This window comes from Atractosteus spatula, chromosome 4 (genome assembly GCF_055471065.1).
Source record: "Atractosteus spatula isolate fAtrSpa1 chromosome 4, fAtrSpa1.hap1, whole genome shotgun sequence".
Taxonomy (NCBI): domain Eukaryota; kingdom Metazoa; phylum Chordata; class Actinopteri; order Semionotiformes; family Lepisosteidae; genus Atractosteus; species Atractosteus spatula.
Genome location: NC_142709.1, coordinates 50,746,861 through 50,773,439, shown reverse-complemented (window position 1 = coordinate 50,773,439; position 26,579 = coordinate 50,746,861). Strand labels below are relative to the sequence as shown.

General features: G+C 35.4%; 1 protein-coding gene across 1 annotated transcript in view; it reads left to right on the top strand.

Annotated features, from left to right (window-relative positions):
- Positions 1 to 26,288, top strand: part of LOC148836495 (neuroligin-4, X-linked) — an 87,358-nt gene extending 61,070 nt beyond the window's left edge. The window contains exons 5-7 of the mRNA XM_088913541.1: positions 10,854 to 11,039; positions 15,034 to 15,823; positions 23,932 to 26,288. Of these exons, the coding sequence (XP_088769667.1) occupies positions 10,854 to 11,039; positions 15,034 to 15,823; positions 23,932 to 24,775 (1,820 nt within the window). The 3' untranslated portion in view covers positions 24,776 to 26,288. The remainder of the gene's footprint in view (positions 1 to 10,853; positions 11,040 to 15,033; positions 15,824 to 23,931) is intronic.
- The last annotated feature ends 291 nt before the right edge of the window (positions 26,289 to 26,579 follow it).

Sequence of the window (26,579 nt, the reverse complement as noted above, 5' to 3'; positions counted from 1 at the left end):
TAAGCAAGGAGAGAAGCTTGACCTGCCTCAATCCCTTGCTCCATCCCATGTCTCTGGACATCTGCTGGTGTCAGTGTCACTTGAGCTGGCTCAGACACTACTTCTCAGTCATTGTCATACTGCTTTCTCCACCTGGCCAACCTGTCACCCACTTAAACCTCTGAACCTTGCCATTAACAACTGTCAAAGCCACTTTTGGATCTGTTAATTCTGCTGTGTAAGAAATTGAAATCTAGCATTTGAGATAATATAGTAGCTTACTGTACTATACATAGAAAGTAAATTTTTCTCTTTTTTGTGTTATTTCTCTTTCTTTCTACTAATAAGAAATTAGTGGAGACCTTTTCATTACCTGTAAATTGTTAGAAGAACAAAGAATCTCATTTGTTTTTAATTAAAAAAATAAATCTGTATCCTACAATAAAAAATATAAATTGAAAAGGATAGACATTGCTCATAAGTGCCATCAGACTGTCTTCCTTTAAAGGCCCATCTGCACACATGATAATTCAGTCTTTTTTATATGATGGATACAGGCTAATGTACACATTACATTGATTTTAAACAATTGCAAGTTTTGACTTGAGTTCATTCTCATCAAGTGATGTTTAGACAAGTTTGAAAACCTTAGTTTAGCATCACCATTGCTTCCAATGTTTTGCAGTTGTCTCACACCTGATGAAGGATCAGATTGTGAGCAGATTATGTTGTTTTTTTTTACTGTCGTCCAAGCCTCTGTTTCGTGTTTAAGAAGAGGAAATGCTTCCCTAAAAAGCATGGCACTGCGGGGTATATGGGTATCAGCCGTTTTCCTCCCACTGGCGTATATAACAGAGGCTTTATTTTAGAGGGTACATGAAAAGATTTTCTATCTAGCACAGCTACAGTGCAGAAGCACCATCTGGTCAAAGAGAAATGTCAGGTGCAATTGATTGTATACATGTGCCTTTAGGACCTATTGCACTGGAAGACCCAGTGGATTTTGTCCAAAAAAGGACATCATCCATCAAAAGATATGCCCACTGGGCTATAGAAGAATAAAGAAACAAAACTTCTATTTCTTTATTCTGAATTCTGAGTTCTTCAGCTCTCATGTAAATATTTACAGTAAGTCCTCTTAGAAAGTTTACACCCTGCAATGCATTTATTTTCATTAATGGACAATGTAATTTACTGGAACGCATCTGAAAGTATTCCTAATCAATGTTAAATTTTCCTAAGTGCTGCTATTTCATTAAGGCAGAGACATTCACTTTTACTGTTGTGGAGGTGTTATCATTGACTTTGTAGCTTTCAGACAAAGCTAAGGAGGTTAAATGTGATTGATAGGTGAGAGCAGAAGGGGGCCACCAGCTGTGGAGACACATGGTTGGGGACATACTCATCAAAAATTGGCTTTTTATTTAAATCATGGAGGATGTGACAAAATACCTTCGCTTTTGAGTGTAAAAATCTCTTACAGGGCTCTGAAAAATAAATATATATGTATTTTCAAGTAACCCATTGAACTCATTATTAATGGAAGTGTTTGGGATTAATTTACATTTAAGAATATTTTGTAATTCTGTATGTGGTGCTCCATATCACTTTAAACCACATATCATATGTGCAGATTTCTTTCTTTACAAATAAATATTCCTGGAAATGAAAGTGAGCATTTGGTATAAATCTGCTAAATTAAAAGTTACACTTCCTGCTTCTTACAGTATATCCTGTAGAGAGCAAATAACCCTTTGAAACTAAAGTGACTTTTCTTTTGTTTGCAAGCACTGTCCTTATTAATTGGATTTCTTGTTTTGCTTAGCTTATACATATAAGCTGATCTAATCATAAGGCCAAACAGATCAGAATGCATTTTACAAATTGATCTTTTTTTTTCAAAACTGGAAAGCGAACACTTTCCATTTTAATTATGGATAGTCCTTTCAAAGCATTTTTAACATCTAATTTGTAATCCTTTAATCTTTATCATCATAACAGACTCTGTTATGACCCTGACCTTTCTTGACTAATTCAAGGATTTTTAACCACTATGTGCAAGAATGCTTACTGCCAGCAGCCATGTCACCCTGCAACTCACAACTGGCAACCCCCTGAAGCTAAGCAGGTGTGAGCCTGGTCAGTACCTGGATGGGAGACCTCCTGGGAAAAACTAAGGTTGCTGCTGGAAGAGGTGTTAGTGAGGCCAGCAGGGGGTGCTCACCCTGTGGTCCATGTGGGTCCTAATGCCCCAGTATAGTGATGGGGACACTATACTGTAAACAAGCGCCGTCTTTTGGATGAGATGTAAAACCGAGGTCCTGAGTCTCTGTGGTCATTAAAAATCCCAGGGTATTTCTCGAAAAGAGTAGGGGTGTAACCCCGGCGTCCTGGCCAAATTCCCATGCCTCCTAATAATCCCCCTCTATGAATTGGCTACATTACTTTGTTCTCCTCCCCCACTCTGACGGCAGGTGGAGCGACGTGCCGGTTGGAGTATTCTTGGTTGCATTTAATGGCAATGTCAGCTCAAAGATTTGGTTCAAACCACCAAGTGGAGACGGGCATGCCGACAAGCGGACCCTGCTGATGCGGGATTAACACTAGGATGAAGAATGTGCAAGAATGCTTACCATTTTATTTGTACATGGGTTGTGTCTTCAATGACAATCAAATTGATCGTATGTTGCAAGTATTTCCTTTTAAAAAATGAGTAGACCATTTTCATTTACGTTAATTTGCAGAAAATGTTACACATCGAAATACATTTATTGTACAGAATTATTTCTGTACTTAAATTTTACTTGTTGTCAATTCATTCTTATTATTATATAAAACAAATTGGAACAAATTATGAAACAGATACAAAATAAAACATTTAGTGCTAAGCTTAATTGAAAAAACTGAAATCATATGATATTACATTTTATTGGTTTACATTACATTTTTTGGGATAACATTAAAATAGAAACTTATTTTAACCTTTCATTTGACCAGCAAAAGTAATTGAAGGAAGACGGAGTGACAAGTTCAGTTGAAAGTCAGCCCTGTGTATTTTTTTGCATTGTAATTCAAGAGGTAGGACAGAAATTCAGTCTATTGATAAATCCTTTAAATATACAATCCTGATGTTCCCAGTGCTGATGGATCTGACCTTGCTTTGCTGCTGCAGAACACTCTGCTTACATGCTTGTGCTTGATAATTAACATTCGGTTTGTGAACAATCTGGATTAATGAATAGCTCCCCTTCTCCTTTAAATCCTTAAATCTATTTAGAACATTTTCTTTCTTTTTCATAACTGGATCAAAAGTTTTCATATGGCTTTAGTCCTGGAGGAGCCGATGGCCTGTGGATTTTGTTACAGCTGAGCTCTTAATCACTGAGGTCTATTGATCCCTGTAATTGAACACCCGGTCTTTGGTTTTTAAAGCAGCTGTGCTGCAGGTGTGTTGTAGTGACGAAATTGAGCAAACAGAACTCTATCCTTTGTCTCCTCAGCTTGCATATCAAGTGGCTGTTCCCTTATTTCCAGCTAAACAACTCTTAGCAGGTGATCAATGTACTGTATAAGGAACTCATGCAGGTGGGAGTGACATGGTAACAAACTCTCCCCACTGCTCCCATTCCACACTCCTGAAAGAGAGTACGTGTGAGTCCTAGAAATTGACTTGAGGGTTGATACAAATTACTTACCCCAACCGACTGCTTTAATTACTGAAAAATAAGGTTTAATTATCCTAAGAAATTTAGAGTTCAGTTTGAGCAAAAATCTGAAAGAACTGGTGTCCTCTATCACTAGATTGATCCAAGATCCACACACAGCGACATATTCCTTTCAGAATTGCAGAGGTGGAAAATGGTATGTTTTAAACATAGTCTTCCATAGTATCTGTTATACTTGCAGCATTTTGACTTTATTCCTTACTATGGGAATGATGTGAAGTAAACATAATAATCTCGCAATAGTTTATTTTTTATCATAGTTAATACAGGATGCCGACTATGGCCATATCTCTGTAAAAAAATGTCCCTCAGCGCCAACAATTTTCCATACTCTAGAGATGGGTGTAAAACTGAAAACTGAGGGAGGGGTTGATTTTTCTGAAAAGGGAAATTCACTCCATCCTTTGCTGAGGACGTTACAGACCCCTAGCTTGGTTCATTTATACAGTACCTTGGTGCAAGATCTACAGTTCTCTCTTGTTCCCTATGGTTTTGAATACTTTTGTAAGTGTTGAACAATAAAAGAACAGGAATAAGTGTAACTTCAGATCACTGGGCTGAATGTCCAAGCACAGATACTTGGTGCTCATGCTTATCTACTTTGTCACCGTAGTTTTGGTCATTTAAATCAGTGGACCTTGCAGTCCAGCCTGCAGGCAGAGTTGTTTCTCAGGCCAAGTCATTATGCCCAACTTTATGCAGCAACTTGTACTTTTTAAGTCCATTATGGCTTGTGCTGTTTTGTCCATCTTTTAGCCTCAGATTTGTCCTTTTTTTGGTTCTGCAACAGTTTTCTTTTTTTTCCCAGAAACGTGAGAATCCCAGCATGAACTCTCAGAAAAAAAAACAACAATTATGCTTCAAGTAGAATATTTACTTTTGTGAACAGATAAAAGCCAAATATGTGAACATGCAAATGCATTTGCTTCATTAAGTTGTCTTCTGGTGCCATTTTGATTCTTGAATCTGGCATAATATTGTGTTAAATGTCTGCAAGACAAAAATGTTCAAAGCACAAGTTGAAGTAACTTTTTCATTGGGGTTTGGAAAGATTTCTGCCATGTATGTACTAATAATCTCTAATGATCTATTTTTTACACTCTTGGAATTTTATTTATTCTGTTTTGGGATTTAGGAAACCTTGCAAATCTAGTCTGGAATCCTTGAACTTAACATCTGAATGGCCAACTCAGTTTGTGACCCCAGATATACACTACAATATTCATATGGTTATTATCAAAAATAGTGTAGTTTTACTATAAGAACTCCGTGGTTTACATTTCAGTGTTTATTATGATGTTCTGCATCAGACCCTGCTAGTGTACATTTATGGTGACCGATATGAATGTGTATTACTCAGCTCTGTTTTGTGCTTTTATTTTCACTTGTTAGGCCCCTTGTGTCAAACCTCTTATACTTCCTTTGCTTTTAGCTTGAAAAGTACATGGACTTCATGCACCATTCCACTGAGACTAATCCTCTGTTCTCACAATGTTAATACAGAATAAAGAATGCATACATAATAAATCTGTATCCCTGTTTTTAAACCTTTTTTAAACAAAGCATGCTAAAATGTTTGATTTCTTATGTTGCATATAGGAATAGGAATATTTCTATATTCCCCTAAGAAGCTGAATGTATGGCTTCATTGCAATGAAATGTTTAATCATGTACAGTATTTTTTCAGAAGCTGAGTTTATGTTTTCCCTATATACACAGCTCAACTAAATTTTATATACAGTATGTGCTTAAACATTTTAATGAGGCCTGCAGGTCAAGAAACTGCTCTTTGGAGCAGTTAAATTAACAGGCTTCCAAAAATCTGGCTGACATCTCTGATTTACTTCTAATACCTTGATTTCATTTGTGATTTTATCCACATTTTCTTCACATAGCCTATGGTGAAGGAATGGGAAAATAACACTTCACACAAGATGATCTGAGTAATGGGTGAGAAAAGGACGCTGACAGGCATTTGTAGTGCGACACATGCTTTCATGTCAGCCTGGAATTTAGGATTTTCTTTTTTAGTAAGTCTTTTAAATTGGTAAGTTATTGATTAGCATTTTCGATTATATTATTGGAATTATTTTATATATGAAATTAATGCAGATTATTTGCAAATAGTGCATTGAAGACCCAGAAATTAAATTAATTTTCATCACACTGTTAATTTATCTATATACAGTAAAAGCAGTTTTAATTCAACTTAATCACAGCACAATGCCACACATGGAAGCAATAGTTTGGGTAGCAGCTGAAAATTAACATAGAATAAAAATATGAACATTTGTTTTTAAGTTTGACCCATTGAGATATATCAACTTCCAGAAAAGCTGACGATATCTATTTTTTCTACATACTGTAGGTTTTATATCTAGCTGTCACATCTAGTGTTCATATAAAGCAATGTGGTTCATCTATATTACAAAATTAGATGATGCTTACGAGATCTAGGTTGGCTTTGAAAAATCTATCAGCTGATGTTCATTTTGTAACCTGAAAATATTTTATTTAGAAGGATAATTTTTACTGCAATCTGCATTCTCAATATAATATTTTATGATCATAACACACTGTACATGTTGTATGTTTGGAACATGAAAACAGCTTCATCTCATACAGTAAGTCTTCAACACACAGAACAGAGATGAATGAAGAACTGAAAACAGATACACCTATAATAAAATAAATAAATGAAAGAAACTTTTAATCTTCAAAAAAGAAAGCAGATAAAAATGCATTTATTTTATATGCTTTACCAAAGAATGTGCTACATTAAGTAGATTAATGGAAAACCTAAAATAGGGTAACAATTGGACTTTGATTACTTCAAATTAGACTAGCACTTATATGTAGTGTATTCGAATTATGTTAATTCAAATTATTGTGGACTAGCATCCAGCCTAGGTAGTGTTCCTGCCTACAATTTCAAGATGAAGAAGGCATCTTGGTTTCAGGATGAGCAAATATATACATTTAAAAATAGCTGGAGGGATGGATATTTTACTCTAAAATTTTAAATCAAAACTTATTTGTACTGATGTATGGATGCATGTGCTACAAAAACATAAAACATATTTGCAATGAAAGAGTTAACTCTTAAAAAGTTTAGTAAAATATCTATTAAAATTACAACTGGTGTTATGCTGGGAATTTACATTTAAATATACAGAAAGCATTTCAAAGCCATATTTTAATGTCTCTCCTCTGTTCAGAACATGCCTATTTCTTTGCATTAATTTTAATTACCTTAAACTTAAGCACTGTCTTTCTTCCTAAAGGTTATTGTTAATTTTACTTAATTTTCTGGCTAACATTCAGCAGTGCCAATATGAATACATTATACTATTTTCTGTATGTTAACTCACAGATTCATTTCCCATAAACCTAAGGGAAAACTATTTCCTTATTTTTTAAATATTTATTTCCTAAAGATGCAAACAAAACAAATGCATTCATTCTAATTGTATTTTATTCAAAATTTATTAAAATGATATCACAACAAATAAAAATGAATGAATGATGCCAATACAAACCAAATTGAAAAAGACACTGCAAATATGCTGTTATAGCACTGGAGTCCCCAAGGTAACACTGGTATCAAGTCTAATGTCAGCATTTTCCAATTCCAAATATTTTCATCATTCAAACCTTTCCAATGCTTCAAATATTCTGTGGCACAAGGGTTATATGGCTCAGATTTCACATAAATAAATCGAATTTCTGAAGAGTCTCACAGCTTTGGATTATTTTATTTTTTTCTGGCAGGTATTAGACAGTGTCTCTGTGAAATTATTGTGGGTTTATTTTGTTTTTGACACCCTTCATTTTTTCATGTATTATTAACAAACAAGGAAAGCACTGCTTTTTTCTATTTTTTATTATCTTAACATTTGGCCTGTTGTACAGTGTACTGTTGTATGATGGGTGTATTCATCCCTCAAAATAAGCAAACATTTTGTAAATAATTCAGAGCTATTTTGCTGAATACCACTATATTTCAAAAGTTTCACTGGAAGGGCATATTGGGTTTTCTAACTGAAATCCAGGTAAGAAAGACCTGATGGCTTTTAAATGTACTATATATACAGTATATACATTTTGTGAATATATGTTGGTTTCTACAAGAAACCTGTGTGAAGGTTTGAATTTGTTGATAAAACCATTGCAATCTCCACAGTGTCCTTCTTGACGAGACTTAATTTATATATTTTAATGTAAGGTACTGTAGGTATCTTAATGGTGCCATTGTGACATGATGGCTAGCACACCTGTCTCTCAGCACATCTGTATGTTCACCTTGTACCTGCAGGTTTTTTTTTATCTTGGTGCTTCAAAAGATGTACAGTAGTTGCTAGTTTTACTGGTTTCTTGCTACTGTGCTTGTATCTGTACCCTGCTATGGACTGGCATTCTTTCTCGTTTGCTTCATTCCCAGTGTGTCTGGGATAGTCTAGAGGGTATTACAAAGTGATGATGAGTCCAGAAGCCACTGAATGCAAATGAAGAAAAGAAAACATCTTGTTTAAACAAAAAAAATATATACTTCTACAACAAAATGTGTGAAATTTACTCTCTGGCTTTATAATCCATTTCTGTCACTACACCAGAGAATCCCTCTTTCATAAAGCATTTCTGTGTACACAGCTCTGCTTTCTGCACATTGACACACTAGTGCATGTGGACACAGTGTCGTCTCCGTAAAAGAAGCAGGGAGCTGCAGTCTGCTGTTATGGCTCACCCTTCACTGCCAGTGCTGCACTGCTGAGATCAGGCTGGTAATCTCCTGACCAGCTGTCTGCATTTCGCTTCTATCCCTCCATGACAAACAGGATATGTTGCCTACAAGAGCCCAGGGACTTGTTCTTCTTCATCTGCTTTGTCTTTGGCACCTCTGCCAGTTTCTTCATAAGCCAACCCTAGTGGCAGTGCTGCTCTCCACAATCCAAGGCATGCCTGTTGCTTGGATGAGCACACAGTTCTCATACGAATTCAAATTCTAAATACATTCCATACATTTCCTCACTTCTTTGCAGCAACTCCAAATATTTATCCACCCAAGACCATTTCCTGATGTGTTTGATTAGAGCCCAGGAGTGTGAAAGATGTTGTGCTGGGCATTAATAAGCACTTCAGAAAGACTAAAGTATCACGCTGAGTCTTTGAAAAAGCACTTTACAACCACATTAAAGAATGTTGCCTCAGATGTAAATTACTGGCTTGATGATAACAAGGAAGAAGTCGTGTTTGACAGCCGTTTCTTTTAAAAAATGGACCATGGTTCTTTTAAATAATCAATGTCTCTTTGAAGCAGGAAAAACTATGCCACTTATGAAAAAGACTTAGGTGATTATGTTGACACATCATTTACAGTACATCTTCTAGGCAGTGTGGGAGCAAATAAAAAGATAAACACAATGTTGGGATATATAGTTAAAAGTGTAGAATTTAAATTTAGGGACGGTATTTTAAAATTTTGTAGTACGCTAGTAAGCCCTCACTTAGAATTCTGTATACAATTTTGGTAACCACTATATAGAAAATATTTTGCTGCCCTGGAATGTGTCAGGAAAACCAACATGCATTATAGGACTTAAATTACACTGACAGGCCGAAGAAACTGAACCTTTTTAGTCTTGAATAGAGAAGACTGCGAGTAAGACCATAACTTCCTGATTCAAGTATCCAAAATCCCCAATGGTACTGACAAAGTCAACCCAGCAAACTTCTTCAGAATGAGCAGTAAAATAGGAATCAGCGGACACAAGTGGAAACAATGTGGAAGTGCATTTCAAACCCCAAGAGTTGTGGTAGTCTGGAAGAAGCTATGTATTTGAAGCTAATACTCAAGAAACAGCTGGATGAAATCCTGGGAGAGATTAGCTACTACCAAACAGGCTAAATGAGCTGAACGGCCTCCTCTTGATTATAACTGTTCTTACATTCCTGTACTTAAATCAATGAGAAATATAAACTATTATGTTACTCTTTGTTACATTAAACTACTGTACTGTAAGACCAAAGGCCAGAGTGCACTATGGACACTCACTGGGTGCACACATATAATAACAACAGACACTTAACCTACCCAGCATGTCTTTGGATCCTGGGAGAATGCCAGAGGACCTGGAGAAAACTCACACAAACACAGTGAGAACACGCAACCTCCATACAGAAGTTGCCACAGTCCAGTTGACCCCAGGACCCAAGAACTGTGAGGCAGCACTGCCAAGCCTCTTATTTGATGTTGTAATAGTTTTTAAAAAAATATTTATTCTGGGGAAGGCACTTCTAACAAAACATAAAAGCCTGTCAATTAAAGCTTTTGACAGGTTAAAATTGTAGCATCATTCTGTCCTTTTGTGTTAAGCAGAAGCTATTTTTTACAGTAAGTAAAGGATAATTTACTTCAAATCCCCTGGATCCAGATTGCAAGGATTTATATTTAATGCCTAATAAAATTTGCTAGTAATTTGTCACAGAGATTAAATGAGCTTAGAAATCTTCACCTCACTTGGGTTCATGGTTTAGCTAAAAGTCACACACAGCTAATTTCAAAGGTCGTAAAGTACAGTGTTCCATGTTTTCCTCTTGAAAGGTAAACATATCAGAAGTCTGCAGTCTAGTTTCATATACATCCCAAAAAATATTGTCAAAAATATATTTGGAGTATTTGTAGTTTCAGTAACATTGTCTGGTCGATGACAGGCTCTTATGAAGCAGAAAAAAGTAGAAGTATTTGTCAGAATGTTAATGAAGTACTGTCGAATGAGAGTATCACATACAGAGTTTGAAATAGGCAATGTCATTACACTTGCCTGACACTTCGTGGAACATGAAACATTCGAGTACCTCACCCATATACATATGCAGTACAAGGTTTCATCCCACGACTTACAAGGTCCCATATCAATACAAGTGTGTGTTTTTTACATCATGTAATATTACAGTAATTATTTGGTTCAATTTCAGTAACCTTGGTGGGTGTTTGTCTTTTACCGAGAGTGTTCCATGTTGTCCCATAATTTAACATCTTTACATAGGGTAGAAGTATAGTGTTATAAACCCCCTCATGACTCATGTAGTCAGAGTGATAAACCTGACTTTCGGGTCACTTTAATAGTTTGAAATTCTTATTTTTTTCAGGTTTCCTGAGCACAGGAGACCAAGCTGCTAAAGGAAACTACGGACTACTGGACCAAATCCAAGCCTTAAGGTGGATCAAAGAAAATATTCAGGCCTTCAAAGGGGACCCCAAGAGAGTTACAATATTTGGATCTGGCGCAGGTGCCTCTTGCGTTAGCCTGCTGACTTTGTCCCACTACTCAGAAGGTGAATCATTTTTATGTGTAGATATTTATATATCAAAATCTTTGCTGAAACACCTTTATCCTAATTTTCACATTTTGCACATAATTACGCTTTGCTTTTTCTGTCCTTGGTTCTGACTTTTTTACCTGTATCACATTCCTTAGTGTCCTTTGTTTTTCCACAGAGTGGAGTACAGATAGAATGCTTTTTGTAACAGTGTCTTTCTAAAACTCCATTATGTTTCAGTCAAGGCAGTTTCCTTATGTGGACATAAAAGTTATGTGAGGAGGTGTGGTGCACCATGTCTTTTTAAAGATTACAAGTGGGGTCACAATTCATTGAAACATACATTAAAACAAATTCTGTACAAGAGATAACACCTGAAAATGTGTATGCTGCATCATTGGACCATGAAATAATGTTTCAGTCACTGGTTTTTGATATCAGTGACTAGGAAAGTGGCACAGCAGATAACAGCAGGAATTTGACAATGTTTTGCCTTTTTAACTTTCTTGCTGTTTTTCACTGAAATGAAAATAGCATTCAAGAATCTAAAGGTCATATCATTTTATTGCCAACAGGGAACTTAATATCACTCCCACTGCAACCAAATGCACCAAACCACTGTTGATATAAATGGAAATTAAGGAAAGGGTTTCTAGGTATCTTACCTGTGTTTGATATTTGAGCAATACAGAAAGCATTCTGGTGTCCTTATATTCCACTGGTCTTTTTTTTATGCTTGCTTGTATGTGCGTGGTGGTGTTTCTACTACAGTAGGGGTCAAAAGGCTGGTCGTTGTGGACAGTGTCTAAGCATGCTGTTAAAAGCCCCGTAGAGAGATTCCAAGAGCAGAGTACTGCCTGATGTTTTTGCCAGACAATTTGAAATAAAATACCAAAAAGATTCAGGACAGATTTAAAATTGCTATGTATTAATGATCATCAAGACTTGGACTTAATTTTCTATATTATACTAACACCACTATGAATTTTCCATTAACACTTTATTAAAATAAAGCAGTTTTGGCTGTTTTATTTAATTTTTAAAAATCAGGAAAATTAATTGCTAAAGTCATTTATTACCAAGGCATAAGAGATTATAACTAATGTGGATGAATACTTTTCGATACTGGCATAGGAATACTTCTACCTAAAATAGCTGTGTTCCCACACGTAAATTATATACATTTACAGTATTCTTGTTATGGATCTATTTCATAATCTCAAACTCACTTTTGGTTTTACTTTGTGGGACAATGGCCCATTTTGTAGGCTATAAAGACAACATTATATGTGACACAATTATAATTCCAATAAAACTCTAGGGTGCAGAACCTACAAAACAATCTATACCCAGATGTTTGAGTTTATTATAATCTTAATTGGTAAATAGAAATCTTAGACAACCTAAAGCGCATAGGAGTTAATACTGTAGTTCAATATTGTAAGGGATGGAAATAGCTACACACCGTAATAGTTCAGGTGGGTAGCTGCATCAGCATGCGTAGGCTGCAAAGGAACAAGTAATAGGTTTATTCCATGCTGAAAAAAAAAGAAGAAAGAAAACACAACGTTTCGGCCGTGGAGCCTTCTTCAGGTGTGAGCTTCAGGTGGCTCACACCTGAAGAAGGCTCCACGGCCGAAACGTTGTGATGTCTTTCTTCTTTTTTTTAGCATGGAATAAACCTATTACTTGTTCCTACACAGTGTAATGCTTCCTATGCCAGCAAGGGAAAAAGTAATACAGTAAGAAACTGGAGTGCTATAGTCTACTTTATAATCTTGTAGTTAAAGCAATTATACATTTTGAACCAATTTCACAACCAATTGCATAGATAAATCAATGAGTAAAGAGCTACAAATATATGAATTCAGGACAAGACAAAAGCATGAAATAACATTGTTGCTGACCAGTCAATGTTAGCTACAGTTTTATGATGAAAGTGAAATGTTTTATATACAACTCAGAAGTATTCAAATATATTATCAATGCATCCATCTAATCCATTAGATTTCCAACAGCTTGCTTTAGTGAAATATTAGAATTGTTACCTAATTGAAACCTTTATTTTTTTTTGTTTTGTTAGAACTAATCAGAAGAAGGTTAGCTAGTATCCAAACCTAGATCTCAAGACAAGCTGGCTAGTCTGGAATGACACTCATGTTTCACCTCTGGAAGATAGTTGTAGCTTGAAATTATGAGCATAAAAATGGAAATTAAATCATTCATCCATTAAAATCCACATTATTGGAAGTAGCATGTAGTATTACTTAATATTGGCCTCAAAATCAAACCCTGTAGAACAATTTAATTATTTTCATATTTAGTGTAAGGCTATTAGAAAGCACAGAAGGTCTTGTCTTCAAGAAAGATAGGTCTGAAAACATCAGAAATGGTAACAAGTCATTCACTACTATCAACAAAGGAACATGCCAAAAAATGTCAAAATCATAAGTGACAGACATGCTCTATATCATCAGGATATTTTAAAACATGAAAACCCCCACATAGCTCACAGGTCTTGTTTGCTGTTCCATATGCATGGTTTGAGACCTTTGTGTTTGCTTCTTCTCTTACTGGAGAATCACAGACATACTTTAATAAGTAATTGCAAATGAATAATGATATGGGGCAAAACTCAGAGGCATGTGCATTTAAAATAGCATCTGAGTCAGCTACTAACTAGGCCTAGAGGCAGGTATGCCTACATTGGGAACACATACAGTACTTGTCGAATCACCAGCAGTGAATCATCATGGTACGGTGTATTATGTAAATATAAAAATAGAGGATGAAAAGAATCTAGCACATAACATTTTCCAAACAATATTTTGTGAAAAAACAGTAGATTCATTAATAAGCAATTATTATAAAATCATCCTAAAATATTCGTATGCATTAAGGATGTATAACTAGCAATAACCTAATCATAACAAGAAGTAAATTTTGTTATTGTTTTTTTTACTTCTCACACACAATTAAATGTTTTAACAAAATATCATGAATAAATGAATATGAAGTGAAATTTTTGTTGCTATTCTGATGCAAGTGTTGTGTCACATGATCTTACTTAATCTTGTGCAATCTTGATTGCTTGATTAGTTTATCCTCTGTTGGCATCAACAAATTAGTGTCCTGAGAATCTGGTGCAGTTCCATCAGTTTAAAAATGAGAAACACTTACCACCAATAAGACATCAATTCACTTTCTAAAATTTCATTAACATTAAATTACAATGCAGGGGAAAAGAATTCATCTTAAACTACCACTACTGACACAACTCTTTCCAGGAAGCAGGGTAAAGCTAAATCTATGCAAATAGAATCCTCTTTCAAGGGCACACAAACGTTTGTATCCATCTCTGTACAAGATTATACTGAAAATAAAATGGAAACTGTCCTTTTGCATGTAGTTAATCTTTTAGTGTTTCAAAGCTTACCATTTGACATTAAATATTATCTTTTAATATTTACCAAATGGACCTTTGGTGTGTTCAGTATCTGTCAGTATATTTCAAAAAGGTAATGCATTCCTGCCTTTTTATCCTCTTAATAGTTTGTCTTTGTAAACTGCTTTTACTAAACAATCTTTGAAAAAAGAAAACTACTACTTGTGATACTCAAGTAGTTTTCAGTACCATAGGAAGATGATGTCTTTTGAACATAATCAAGCTCAAGGATGCATAAATAAAATGAAATTTAAATATGGTCAATCTTTTAAAAAGCTTAGAGCACAAAAGGTTAACTAACCAATAGTTTTCGTACTATCGTTGTGGATAGCTAGTTTAAAGGTGCATTTTCTTTCTTATAAAAAATGAAAAAAAAAATGGACACCTTAGATTTCTTCAGCCAGAAAAAAAAATCGATTCCATCATAACTTTGTATGCCAGATCTTTGACTTGCTTGTGTTGTGTTTTATTTATTGACATCAAAGTACTGCCAAGCAGATCAAATACCTCAGGTCTCTGTCATTTTTCCTATTTTAATGCCAACATGTCCATTTCTTCCCTCAGATCTTTTCCAGAAAGCAATAATACAAAGCGGAACAGCGTTGTCCAGCTGGGCAGTGAACTACCAGCCAGCCAAGTATACAAGGATGCTGGCAGAGAAAGTGGGCTGTAACATGCTTGATACCATTGATTTGGTTGAATGCCTCCAAAACAAGAACTACAAAGAACTCATTGAGCAATACATCACCCCAGCAAAGTACCACATAGCTTTTGGGCCCGTCATCGATGGGGATGTGATACCAGACGACCCTCAGATTTTAATGGAGCAGGGCGAGTTCCTGAACTACGACATCATGCTCGGGGTGAACCAAGGGGAAGGATTCAAATTTGTCGACGGCATTGTCGACAGCGAGGACGGGGTCTCGGCAAACGATTTCGACTTTGCGGTGTCTGACTTTGTGGATCATTTGTATGGCTATCCGGAAGGGAAAGACACTCTGCGGGAGACGATCAAGTTTATGTACACAGACTGGGCGGATAAAGAGAATCCCGAAACACGTAGGAAGACTCTTGTTGCTTTGTTCACCGATCACCAGTGGGTGGCACCTGCCGTGGCGACTGCTGACCTACACGCACAGTACGGCTCACCAACATATTTCTACGCTTTCTATCATCACTGCCAGAGTGACATGAAGCCCAGCTGGGCTGACTCAGCGCATGGTGACGAAGTACCATATGTGTTTGGCATTCCGATGATTGGACCTACAGATCTCTTCAACTGCAACTTCTCCAAAAACGATGTCATGCTGAGCGCAGTGGTCATGACATACTGGACTAACTTTGCAAAAACTGGGTAGGTAAAAAATGTAATTTTTGAAACTTCTATCTCAGCAGCTTTTGAGATGTCTTATCTTTAAAGAAATTACTTGCATGTGAACATGCAAGAGCCACCTTACAAAAACGGGAAAGCTGGTGTTGAGATGTTAGAGAATAGAGAATTAGAGAATAGAGAGCCAAATGGAGATGAATACAAGATACTGTATAAATATTATAATTAAAACATAATTTTTCTAATATAACAATAAAATAAATTATCATTAAGTTCAAAACTTAAAGTACATACTGATATTTAAAATTTAAGCATTACAAATTGAACTGGGAAACAGAAAGGAGCGAAATATATTTGTGAGCAAAATCTTTACCCATAGAACTTTTAAACCTGACCTCAGGAAATATAATACAGATTCTAAGCAAATATGGCAAAGCTGCAATGCATTGAGAGGCACTGCAAAGATATTCACAAAGATATACAAGAAATATTGCAAACTGTGTTTAGAGTGTGTAGCATTTATGTATTTCTAATACCTGATAAGGGGATGTTTATTTTTTTGACTGAGTTTGTTATATGTGGTTGAAAATTCAATTTGCTAATTTTAGCACTGCTTTAATGACATATTAACGTAAACACTTAAGAAGGTTGGTCTTTTATTTAACCTGTGCCTATTAAGCAATCAGATTCTTTCAGGTAGGTGAAGTGATGAAAGAAAAAAAAGTAGAAGCAGGCAAATATTGTCGAAGAGTTCACAATTTAATGCTGAGTTTAAGCCATTCTACTGTTATACCTTCCTTTTATGTTTGAACAACATCAGCTGGGAGTCATCCAACAGTCGTTTCTTACCATTTTGTTGCTTAAGCCTTACGTACATCTGTATGTTTTATGTTTCTTTATATGTCTATAAGAAAGTCTTTTGCCTCACTGTGTATTTTTTTATATTTTCCAGGGCATCATTTAAAATTGACCTGTTTTGCCTTCTTGTATTTTTTTTACTTTGAACAGAAGGTAAAAAATATTTGATAATACATAGCAAAGTAACAATTCATGAATAATAATACAGCAGATTTCACATTATTCAACATTATAAAGGGAAATAAAAAGAAAAAAAAGACGTATTTTAAAACTGGTGGAAGCAGGGTGGTATCTGGAATAGCCTGCAACAATTAGTTGTCTGTTCAAATTAGAAATGCAGTAATGTAATTGATAAATAATAGTGTGCATAATAGAAGTCACTTAAATGGAAAGCTTGGGGACAAATTGCTGCTTTGTATGTGGGTTTTATCTAGATGCCCTGTAGATTTATGCTATTTTCCTGCACCCTGTCCTAGAATCAGTAAAATTCAACTCGGATAAATTTAGTTTCTGTATACCCTAAAACACAGCTGGATGCCTAGAGACAAGAAGTGTGCAATGAGAAAAGGAAATGTCAGAGACTTTCCCCAATCACATCTTACACATGAATCAGAGTGTCCGTCAATTATGTGTGTTCTGCTTATCATTCAGAGGTTATTAATGGTGAATTTTAAATGCTGAAGACATTTAAATATGTACAATGCAGCAGCTAAAGCAATCTTAAAAGATTATAGAGGAACAAGTAATAGTTTTATTCCATGCTGAAAAGAGAAGAAAGAAAACACAACATTTTGGCTGTGTAAACCTATTACTTGTCCTTTGCAGCCTACGCATGCTGACATAGCTACCCACCTGAAACTTCAAAGATTTTATTTTGCTTTCTTATAAAAAAAGATAACACAATACAAAACATTACAAAAATCACAAATTAAAACTGTAAATGCTCCTTGGTAATATTACAAAAACAATTGGGATGCATTACATAGACTTTTTAGCAGTACCATTATAGCATCTCTTTCATAGATTGGCTGCTTTCCAGTTTATAAGAACACACCAGGGTGCAGATTGACTGCTTTATCAGCTTGCCGATTGGCAGTACTTTTCCTTTGTGAATGCCTCCCTAAACACTTAAAGGATGCAGGACAAAAAAATCCATCACTTCAAGTTCATGCTTTTTAAAAGTCATTTCAAGCCCAGCAAACATTCCAAAGTGATCCCATCATCAACTGATTCAAAAGAATGAGAATAAACAACCAACTTGACTCAGAAGATGTGAACACATCATTAACTTTACTGATAAGACCTGCTTTTTGTGCTATGAAGTGGTGGAAATCATATTGAAGCTTATGAGATTGCCTAAATGAGGTTTTCATTGCTTCCAGATGATTGAAACATCAGCTTCAAATGCCCTAATGTTGCAGTGTAATCACACAAGCAAAGAAGTAAGCTGGAAAGAATGCCATAGATTCATGCAGCTGATGCTGTTCCATTTATATAATCCTGAAATACTTAGGGGCAGATGCATTTGGAGAAGAGAAAACAATGGAACTGACTTGCTTAGTTTTAAAACGATTGAGATCTTTATTTTTCTTAGATATCACCTAATCCCAGACCACGGCTTTCAGTTGGCTCAACTAGAAAATGCAGTTGTTCTGAGCACTATACTCCAGCTATCACTAGGTCTGGCCTATATCATTAACTGACACTGCCAGAGCTTTCCCATTTGTTAGAGGAAAATTCTTCTGTTGGTCTAAGGTTTTGTATTACCTACACATTGGTTACAATGTCTTAATTATGTGCCACCTTGTGTCTACTGCACCTTGGCAATGGCTTGCTGCAGGCAAAAAGATATTGACAAAATAGAGTCCTGACAAAATCTGTAGTTCCCTCTGATTCAAAATTAGCTTCTTTACATATAGATTTGAATAATTTAATTTACTTTTGCAAGGAAAATACTGTCACAGATGTTCTAGTCAAAATCGAAATTGTTTTGAGGATGTTGCCGTTTTGGTTGTAAATAATGTAGAACCCCGTACAGGTGGTTCTAGACATTTTGCGTGTTTGGTGATTATTTTTTGACATATTGTAGTCTTTGTTTAATGATTTAAATGAGACATTTTATGGAATGTACTGTAAATGTGTTACTAAATGTGCTGCAGAAATAGTAACTAAATTCAAGCCTAGCTTTCAATTCAAGCCTAGCCTAGCTTGAATTCAAGTCTGTTTATTACAACTGAAATATGCCCATGTATGGACTAAGACAGATTTCCTCTCAATCCCCAAACATTTACCGTGGCTCAAACTTTGAACAACTCACCTGTTAGGAAAGTGACTAATGACACATTAATCTCCTGCATTTGAAGTAAACTATAGTCCCATCTCCCCACGTTCACACCCACACACTCCATGCATCAGGCAATAATAGTTCCTTTTCTTCCCATTCTTCCAGAGCTCCTACCATCCCACACTTTCATGAGGCAAAGAACCTTACTTGTTTCCCTTAACTGATAGCTAACAATGTTTCAATTGAGATATATCTGTATGTAGGCAAATCAAAGCCTTTTTTTTCCTACTCACTCATCTCTCATTTACAATATTTCAAGGTTGCACTCTGTCATCTCTCCTTGAAAGGCAGCAAATTCACAGCTACAATGTCAAACCAATGCATTTGTTGTCAAACCATAAACTTGTCAAATCTGTTGTGTCAAACATTGCTTAAAGTGTAAATAATTAATTGTGATCATCTGCTCTGCTGAATTGCAATTATATTTCCCCTAGAATAACAATAATTTGAATAACAAATAAGTCTTTGCTAAATAAAGAACACCCTTCATATTTCAGACAATTTGTGATTAACAATTTGAGGGTTCATTAATTTTAACCAGGAGGCCAAACAGTGAAGTCATTGTCTGATATTATATTAAACTACAATCTGTTAGAACAGATGATGAACCATTTTAAGCATATCTAAGGGATATTCTGTTTCTGTAACTTATAATTAGTTTTTTAGCTAAAGGGATTTACCCTTACTCAGGGATAACAGTCAAGACATTTTGCTTTTAATGTTTTGAGCTTCAGTATCCATATATGATGTGCAAAGCAAAGAAACAGTATCAGTCTTTGTGGAAAACCACTATCTGCAATATGTCATTAACAATTAAATCCTGTGTATTTTGTATAAATAATCAAATCTAAATAACAATTTTCATTCCAAAAGACCCCAAAAGTTTTACATTTAGGAGATGAACATATAGAGATGTGGGAAATTATGTTACCAACTGAATTAAAAGGGAATTTTGTGCACTCTATCAAACAGTGCCATGAAATAGTAAATTATTATAAAGTCAGGAGCTCAGTTCATTAGGAGAATGGCAACTCCTAAAGCATAGTGTCCCCAGTCACCATGGTGGGGTATTGGCTTAGAAGTTCTTGTCCAGAATGAAAAGCCTCCCCTACTAGTCCAGCAACATCGCTTACAGCAGCAATCTGGGTTTCCTTAAGAGTATCTGATCCCAGTACTGATCAGGCCCAGTCTTGCTTAGCTTCTGAGATCTGGCAATATCAGCCAACAAAGTAGTAACCCTGCTGTTACAATGTATTGTTTCTATATGTACAAATGTCAGTTTTATTTATTTCATGCATCACAATCCTGTCAAGGGTTCTCAGTCCTGCCTTGTGGCCTGTGCTGCAAGAAGAGGTGGCCACTGCCATAGAGTAATGCATCTTTCTGATGAATGGATGGATTTATGTGTTATGAAACCAATTGTGTATTTAAATATTCAAGTAAAGCCATATATAACAGTAAATCTACCCTAAGTACCCCTTTATGGGTGAGTGTTGCATCAGAGCTACTGTGTCTGTTACCAACACAAGAAAGATCCAAATGAGAAGAGATCATTAGGCCCATCTCATTTTGTTGGCAGTTTTGTTAGGTAAATGAATCTGAAATTGTGTCTACCTTTTCACCATGGTGCTCACCATTAAAGAAGTACCTCCTGTTCTCAGTTTAAAAACATGTATAGTAAGTTGTATCCTGAAGGAAATGTGACTGAAATGATCTTCATTCTTGAGCTTTAGCTGATAGAACTTCATATATTGTAATACCTAGTTCAACATTTGTGTAATCTACAACATCAACAACTCATACGAAAAACCATGCTTAATTTGCAAAGACCCAAGAATAGGTCTTCCGATGCTAAAACTATAACAGGAATTTAAGTTTGGTTCTATTTCCAATATAACTTTGTATAACACTGGCTTCTTAATGTAATTGTTCTGGAGCTTGTGCGAAATTGGGTGCTAAATTGTGTTTTTTATACATCTATAGTCATCTACTGAGAAAGATGTATTTGAAGAGACCCATCTCATTTTTAGTAGCTTAGTAGCTAAATTAATCCAAAATTGTGCCCACCATCTCTTGAAAGAGGTAGTTGAACCTCAACCGCCTAGCTGGGAAAGCCTACAATTCTTCATTATTTTAAAAGTAGAGTTAAAATGGACAATATATTTTTTTCTTGTTTTAAATATGGAATTAAATTTTGCAGCTCAAAGAGCAAGAAAGATTGATGTTGAAATACAATCCTCGCCTTGTGTAGAGTCAGCGGTTCTCCTTATCAGTTTTACTGCCTTGCACACCATAAAAAAAGTCTTCTTAGGGCCTTGTATGCATAACATTAAATAGTTTTTTTTCCTCCTGCTCTTCGCTACCATTAGTGCTTTTTAAATGCCAACAAGAACTGATAACTAGAAAAATTAAAATAAAAGAATTCTGTATTAAATAATTGTTCTATTATATTATTATATATAAACTCTCTGTTCTATATCCTGCATTTTAAATATATTGAATGTGATTTACAAACATTATTTGCTATATTTAAAATAATTAAATCATTTGATAATTTTCCATTAGAAAGGCATTTGTAACTTTAACACAACCCATTATGAATATGAATATGTATATATACTGTATACTGTATAAAGAACTCGACAGTCAGAGGAAAGATACAATAAGATCATAACACAGGTCAGCTAAAAGTGTATGTACTTATTTATAAAACTACATTATTTTATGTGTGAATCAGTCATAGACCTGAATTTGCACATTGTGTATTCTCAACACCATGAAGAGCCTTAACATATCAAAGTACAAAACGTTTAAATGTTGACTATAGATCATAAATGCTTTTCACATTCTTTAGCCAAGAAGAAATCGAGTTGTTTTGTGTGGACACCCATAACATAGCGGCATGCAAGGGGTTGGCAACTCTGGCAAGGATAAATACTGTGCTGTATATCGTAATGTGTAAAGTACCAATGACAGTTTTACAGTGCAGTGGCCATCGTCTCACACAGTCCAATTAATTGCTTCTTTTCCAAAGGGGTTTTATTTATTTATTCTATAAACTTTAAAACATATCATATAAAATAGAAAGAAGGATTCTATAACTGGAGTAGGGCATCTTGTCTTCTCACTTCCTTTCCATCGCAAGTATAGCTGTTCCTTAATTGCTGAAGTGATCTTCAGAACTTAGTTCAATTAATCAAGGAAGGACCAATTAAGAAATCAACGGACAGAGAGGACTAAACACCTGTCAAAACGAGCCAGGGTTGCCAACCCCTGAAGTACACCATGTGCACAGCAAGGTAAAAAGGAAAGAAATTCTAATGAAACAAAATAAAATGAGTGGCCTCAGACACACCCTATGATGTTGTTTGAGTAGGTGACAAAGCAGTTTGGTACAGACCTGTCATTGACTCACTTGGCTGGGAGAACTCAGAGGACAAGGTTATTGGACTCATTCTTTGGAATGATCTGAGGAGCTGCTGCTTTCAATATCAAGAAAATGTGCTGTTCATTGTCTTTTAACATAATTGAATATCTAGAGATCTAAAGAAAAAAATAAAAATAATGATAATGGAAAAATATAATCACATTGGACTTGCCAATCATGTATGTAAAAAATGTCTGCAAAATCTAGATTTTTTCATACTTACCATTGCATTAAATCCAGAATGCTCTTTGCTTGATAAAATGAAAACTCTGAGTTCGTTAATTTCACAAGTTCATTTCCCTCTAAATTTTTTACAGTACCCTTCAAGTGAGTCACCATTCTTCATCTCTTAATCAACCTGCTTATCCACTTCTAGTTAATGACATCAGAAGTAATAAGGTGAAATGTTACACTATTAAACTCAAGGTAAAAAGAGCATATTAAATCTTTATAAACAGCAGAACTCTATTAAATTGTGATATCAATGATCACATAGTAAAAAGGATACAAAACAGAAGAAAGAATGAAACTGTTCTGTAATATGGTTTACATGATATTTCAGCCTGCTATGAATAAACAGTAATAGCATTTTCCCTTCTCTGTAATAAATAGGTTTCTCAATAATACCTTTATCAGAAAATAATCATTCTATTTTCAGAGGAAGATATTGGTTTTTTTTTTTAAAAATGTGAAACTGGTTCTTAGTTCACAAGCAACTAGAGTACAGTTGATCAGTTTACCAAAAAAAAGTGATGCTTTCCAATGAGAACTTTAGTCCCCGAGTATGTTTTATTAATTCAATTGGGATGTATTGTGAAGTTTATGCAATTAGTGTTTCCTTTCTTTACATGTAACATTACCTTTAAATGGAAGTTCTTAACTGAGGTTCAGGTGGGATAAAGACAGACAAGCTGGTCTAACCCAGCTGTTCCTAATCACAATCATTACCAACTTTCTCTATTATTCTTGCACACACCTCTTCTTTCATTTATTTTCAAATTCATCCCCCCTTCACAATACCACTTTGCAGCTACCCCTTGGTTAACTCCTCTCTCTGCATAAGGGGTTGAGCTTCCTCAACCCATGGCCAGAAGGTTACCAAGGTAGTCAAGCCAAAATTTACTGTATTATACTAAAAAATAATGTTCAATAAACATTTTCCAAGCATCTGATTCTTGGATGTCATTATTCTTCTTGAAATATTTCTATTTGAACATTTCTTGTTTATGACAGTTGAGTGCTTCTGTTACAGTAGTTAATATGTCAAAACTCTTCCTATAAGCCATAGATTTCAGGATATTACCCTTTCATTTTACTGTATTTGTGATCCTAAATATTTGGATCTATTATTTCAACAGAAACATTTTAACAATGCACCAAAAAATCTCATTACAGCATTTCAGTATTTAGGTCAAGTAACTATACAAATGATGAATTTTCTCCTTTTATGTGAACAGCCTGACATAACACAATCACATGATTTTATTTTTTTTTCTTTTTCAGTGACCCAAACCAGCCTGTCCCACAGGACACAAAATTCATCCATACAAAGCCAAACCGATTTGAAGAGGTAGCCTGGTCCAAGTACAATCCGAAGGATCAACTGTACTTGCACATCGGCCTGAAACCCAGGGTCAGAGACCATTACAGAGCCACGAAGGTTGCTTTTTGGTTGGAACTTGTGCCGCACTTGCATAACATAAATGAACTATTCAATTATGTCTCAACGACAACAAAGGTACCCCCGCAAGACACCACTCCTTTTCCTTACACCAAGCGTTTTCCTGGAAAAATCTGGCCCTCAACAACGAGGCACCCGGGAATGACTCCAGCCAACACAAAACAAGGGACGGACACCCACAAGTCGGACCTAGAGGAAACCACGGTCCTCATCGAGAACAAGCGGGATTACTCTACAGAGCTAAGCGTCACCATAGCGGTGGGGGCGTCTTTGCTCTTCCTGAACATTCTGGCCTTTGCGGCTTTGTACTACAAGAAAGACAAGAGGCGTCATGAGACCCACCGGCGGCCCAGTCCCCAGAGGAACACCACTAACGACATTGCACACATTCAGAATGAGGAGATGATGTCACTGCAGATGAAGCAGCTGGAGCACGATCATGAGTGTGAACCCCTGCAGGCTCATGACACCCTGAGACTTACGTGCCCACCTGACTACACACTAACACTGAGAAGATCTCCGGATGACATTCCTCTTATGACGCCTAATACCATAATGATTCCAAACACTTTAGCTGGGATGCAGCCCTTGCACACATTCAACACCTTTAGTACCGGGCAAAACAGTACCAACTTACCCCATGGACATTCCACCACAAGGGTATAGTAACCAGTACCACAGAACTATTTTAAGAAAAAGTAACTCCTACTGAGACTCATCACAGACGTTAAGATATTATTTTGTTACTGCGCCTTCTAAAAATAATATTAGAGACAAACTTTACATACCTGTTAAATGTGAAAAGTGAATGTCACTACTGAAACAATGCATTTGGATCTCAGCTTTCTAATGGAACCAACTGAGCTTCAAGAGACAATACAAAACCAAGAAAGTTGTTCACTTCAGAAGACTGATGAAGGAAAAATTACATAAAAGTATATTTCTTTATGTAGCAAGTGATGACATGGTCATTTAAAGCTTTGTATGTGCCATACACTGTATGCCAAGAACTACGAACAAGGGGTTCTCTTACAAGTGTGTGTTAAAATGAAGAAGAAAATGAAAAGAAAGTAATTGGATTTTAATTTATATATAAGGGGCTATGCAGTAAAATGGTATAGTTCTGTGAGAAGTGAAAATTTGCCAGCCTGAATTGTATTTAAGATTATTTGTAAAAAATAAAAAAAACATGTAAATAGTTGTCAGTAAAAAAAAAAGCTTTTATTGTTGTTTTGAGTTTAAATATGGCTTTTAAGGAGCTTGTGCTTTCAGTTGTGATGTGTGTAAATATATTGCTCCTAACATTTTTTCATTCAGAAAAAAATGTTTTAAAGGAAGAAAAAAACAAATATCTCTCATTTGTTGGAAAAACATATATCCTACTGATCATCTACAGTATATTTTTTTCAGTGTTACATGACCTCTTTTCCTTTCTGATTACACTTGTTGCATGTTTAAGTATTGCTTACAACTGCATTTCAGGAAAGATTCTGTACTGTTTTAGGTTCAAGCTACAAGGGAGAATAAATGGACTGTTTTAATGAACACCAGGTATAATGCACACAAAAACAACTGATTTAATGATATGTGGTATCAATGATATTACCAGTATGCCTAAAACCTTATGTTTTTACATAATCCATCATGTGCTACTTAGTTTAGTTATATTATAAGCCTTTTTTTAGCAACCTAAACACTGCCTCAGCTTCAGACGTGACCAGCATCTTAATGGATTTAGAAAACGGCAGTGGATTTTGGTATCAGTATTAGTTGGATATGTTTGTAAAGAAATATATGTTAAATATTTCAACTCGTCATATGCTAGCAATATGTAAAGTATTGTGCCAGGCTTGTGATATTTTGGGTTACAAAGCAAGTGAATGAGTTAAAATATCATGAACCCAGATTATTTTAATTATGCATCCACTTAAAAAAAGTCAATAAAACATGAACTGAGGATCATAGAAATACATTTGTAATTTCAAACAAAGGTACCCATCTTGGCCTTAGATCCTTCACCTGAAAAGGCAGGCAGGGTTTTAATCTAGGATATTAAACTATATTGTTTGTCTCTATATTGTTTGCATTTTTTGCCTTAAGTGATGATAGATGATATTTATGGCTGGACACGTGTATAAACTTTTCAGCAGCATTTTTAATAAAATATCACAATATTTTCTAATACAGTGTTTATTTATTTAACATATTTATTCCTAACATTTTGTTTTCCCTTTCAAGGTAATGGACACAGCATTTTGCATCAGGGCATAGTTACACAGCATCAGCAGAATATCCAACATGAGAGACAAGGTTTTTTTTTAATTAAAGCTCCAAGCTGAAATTGCTTACATTCCACCATTCTAAAATACTCCTATACTATTTTAATGCATTCATCTCTTCCTTATAAATGTAAAAGACAAAAAAAGTCCTGTTTTTGCAGAATCATTAAATTATTACCATATAAATTGTT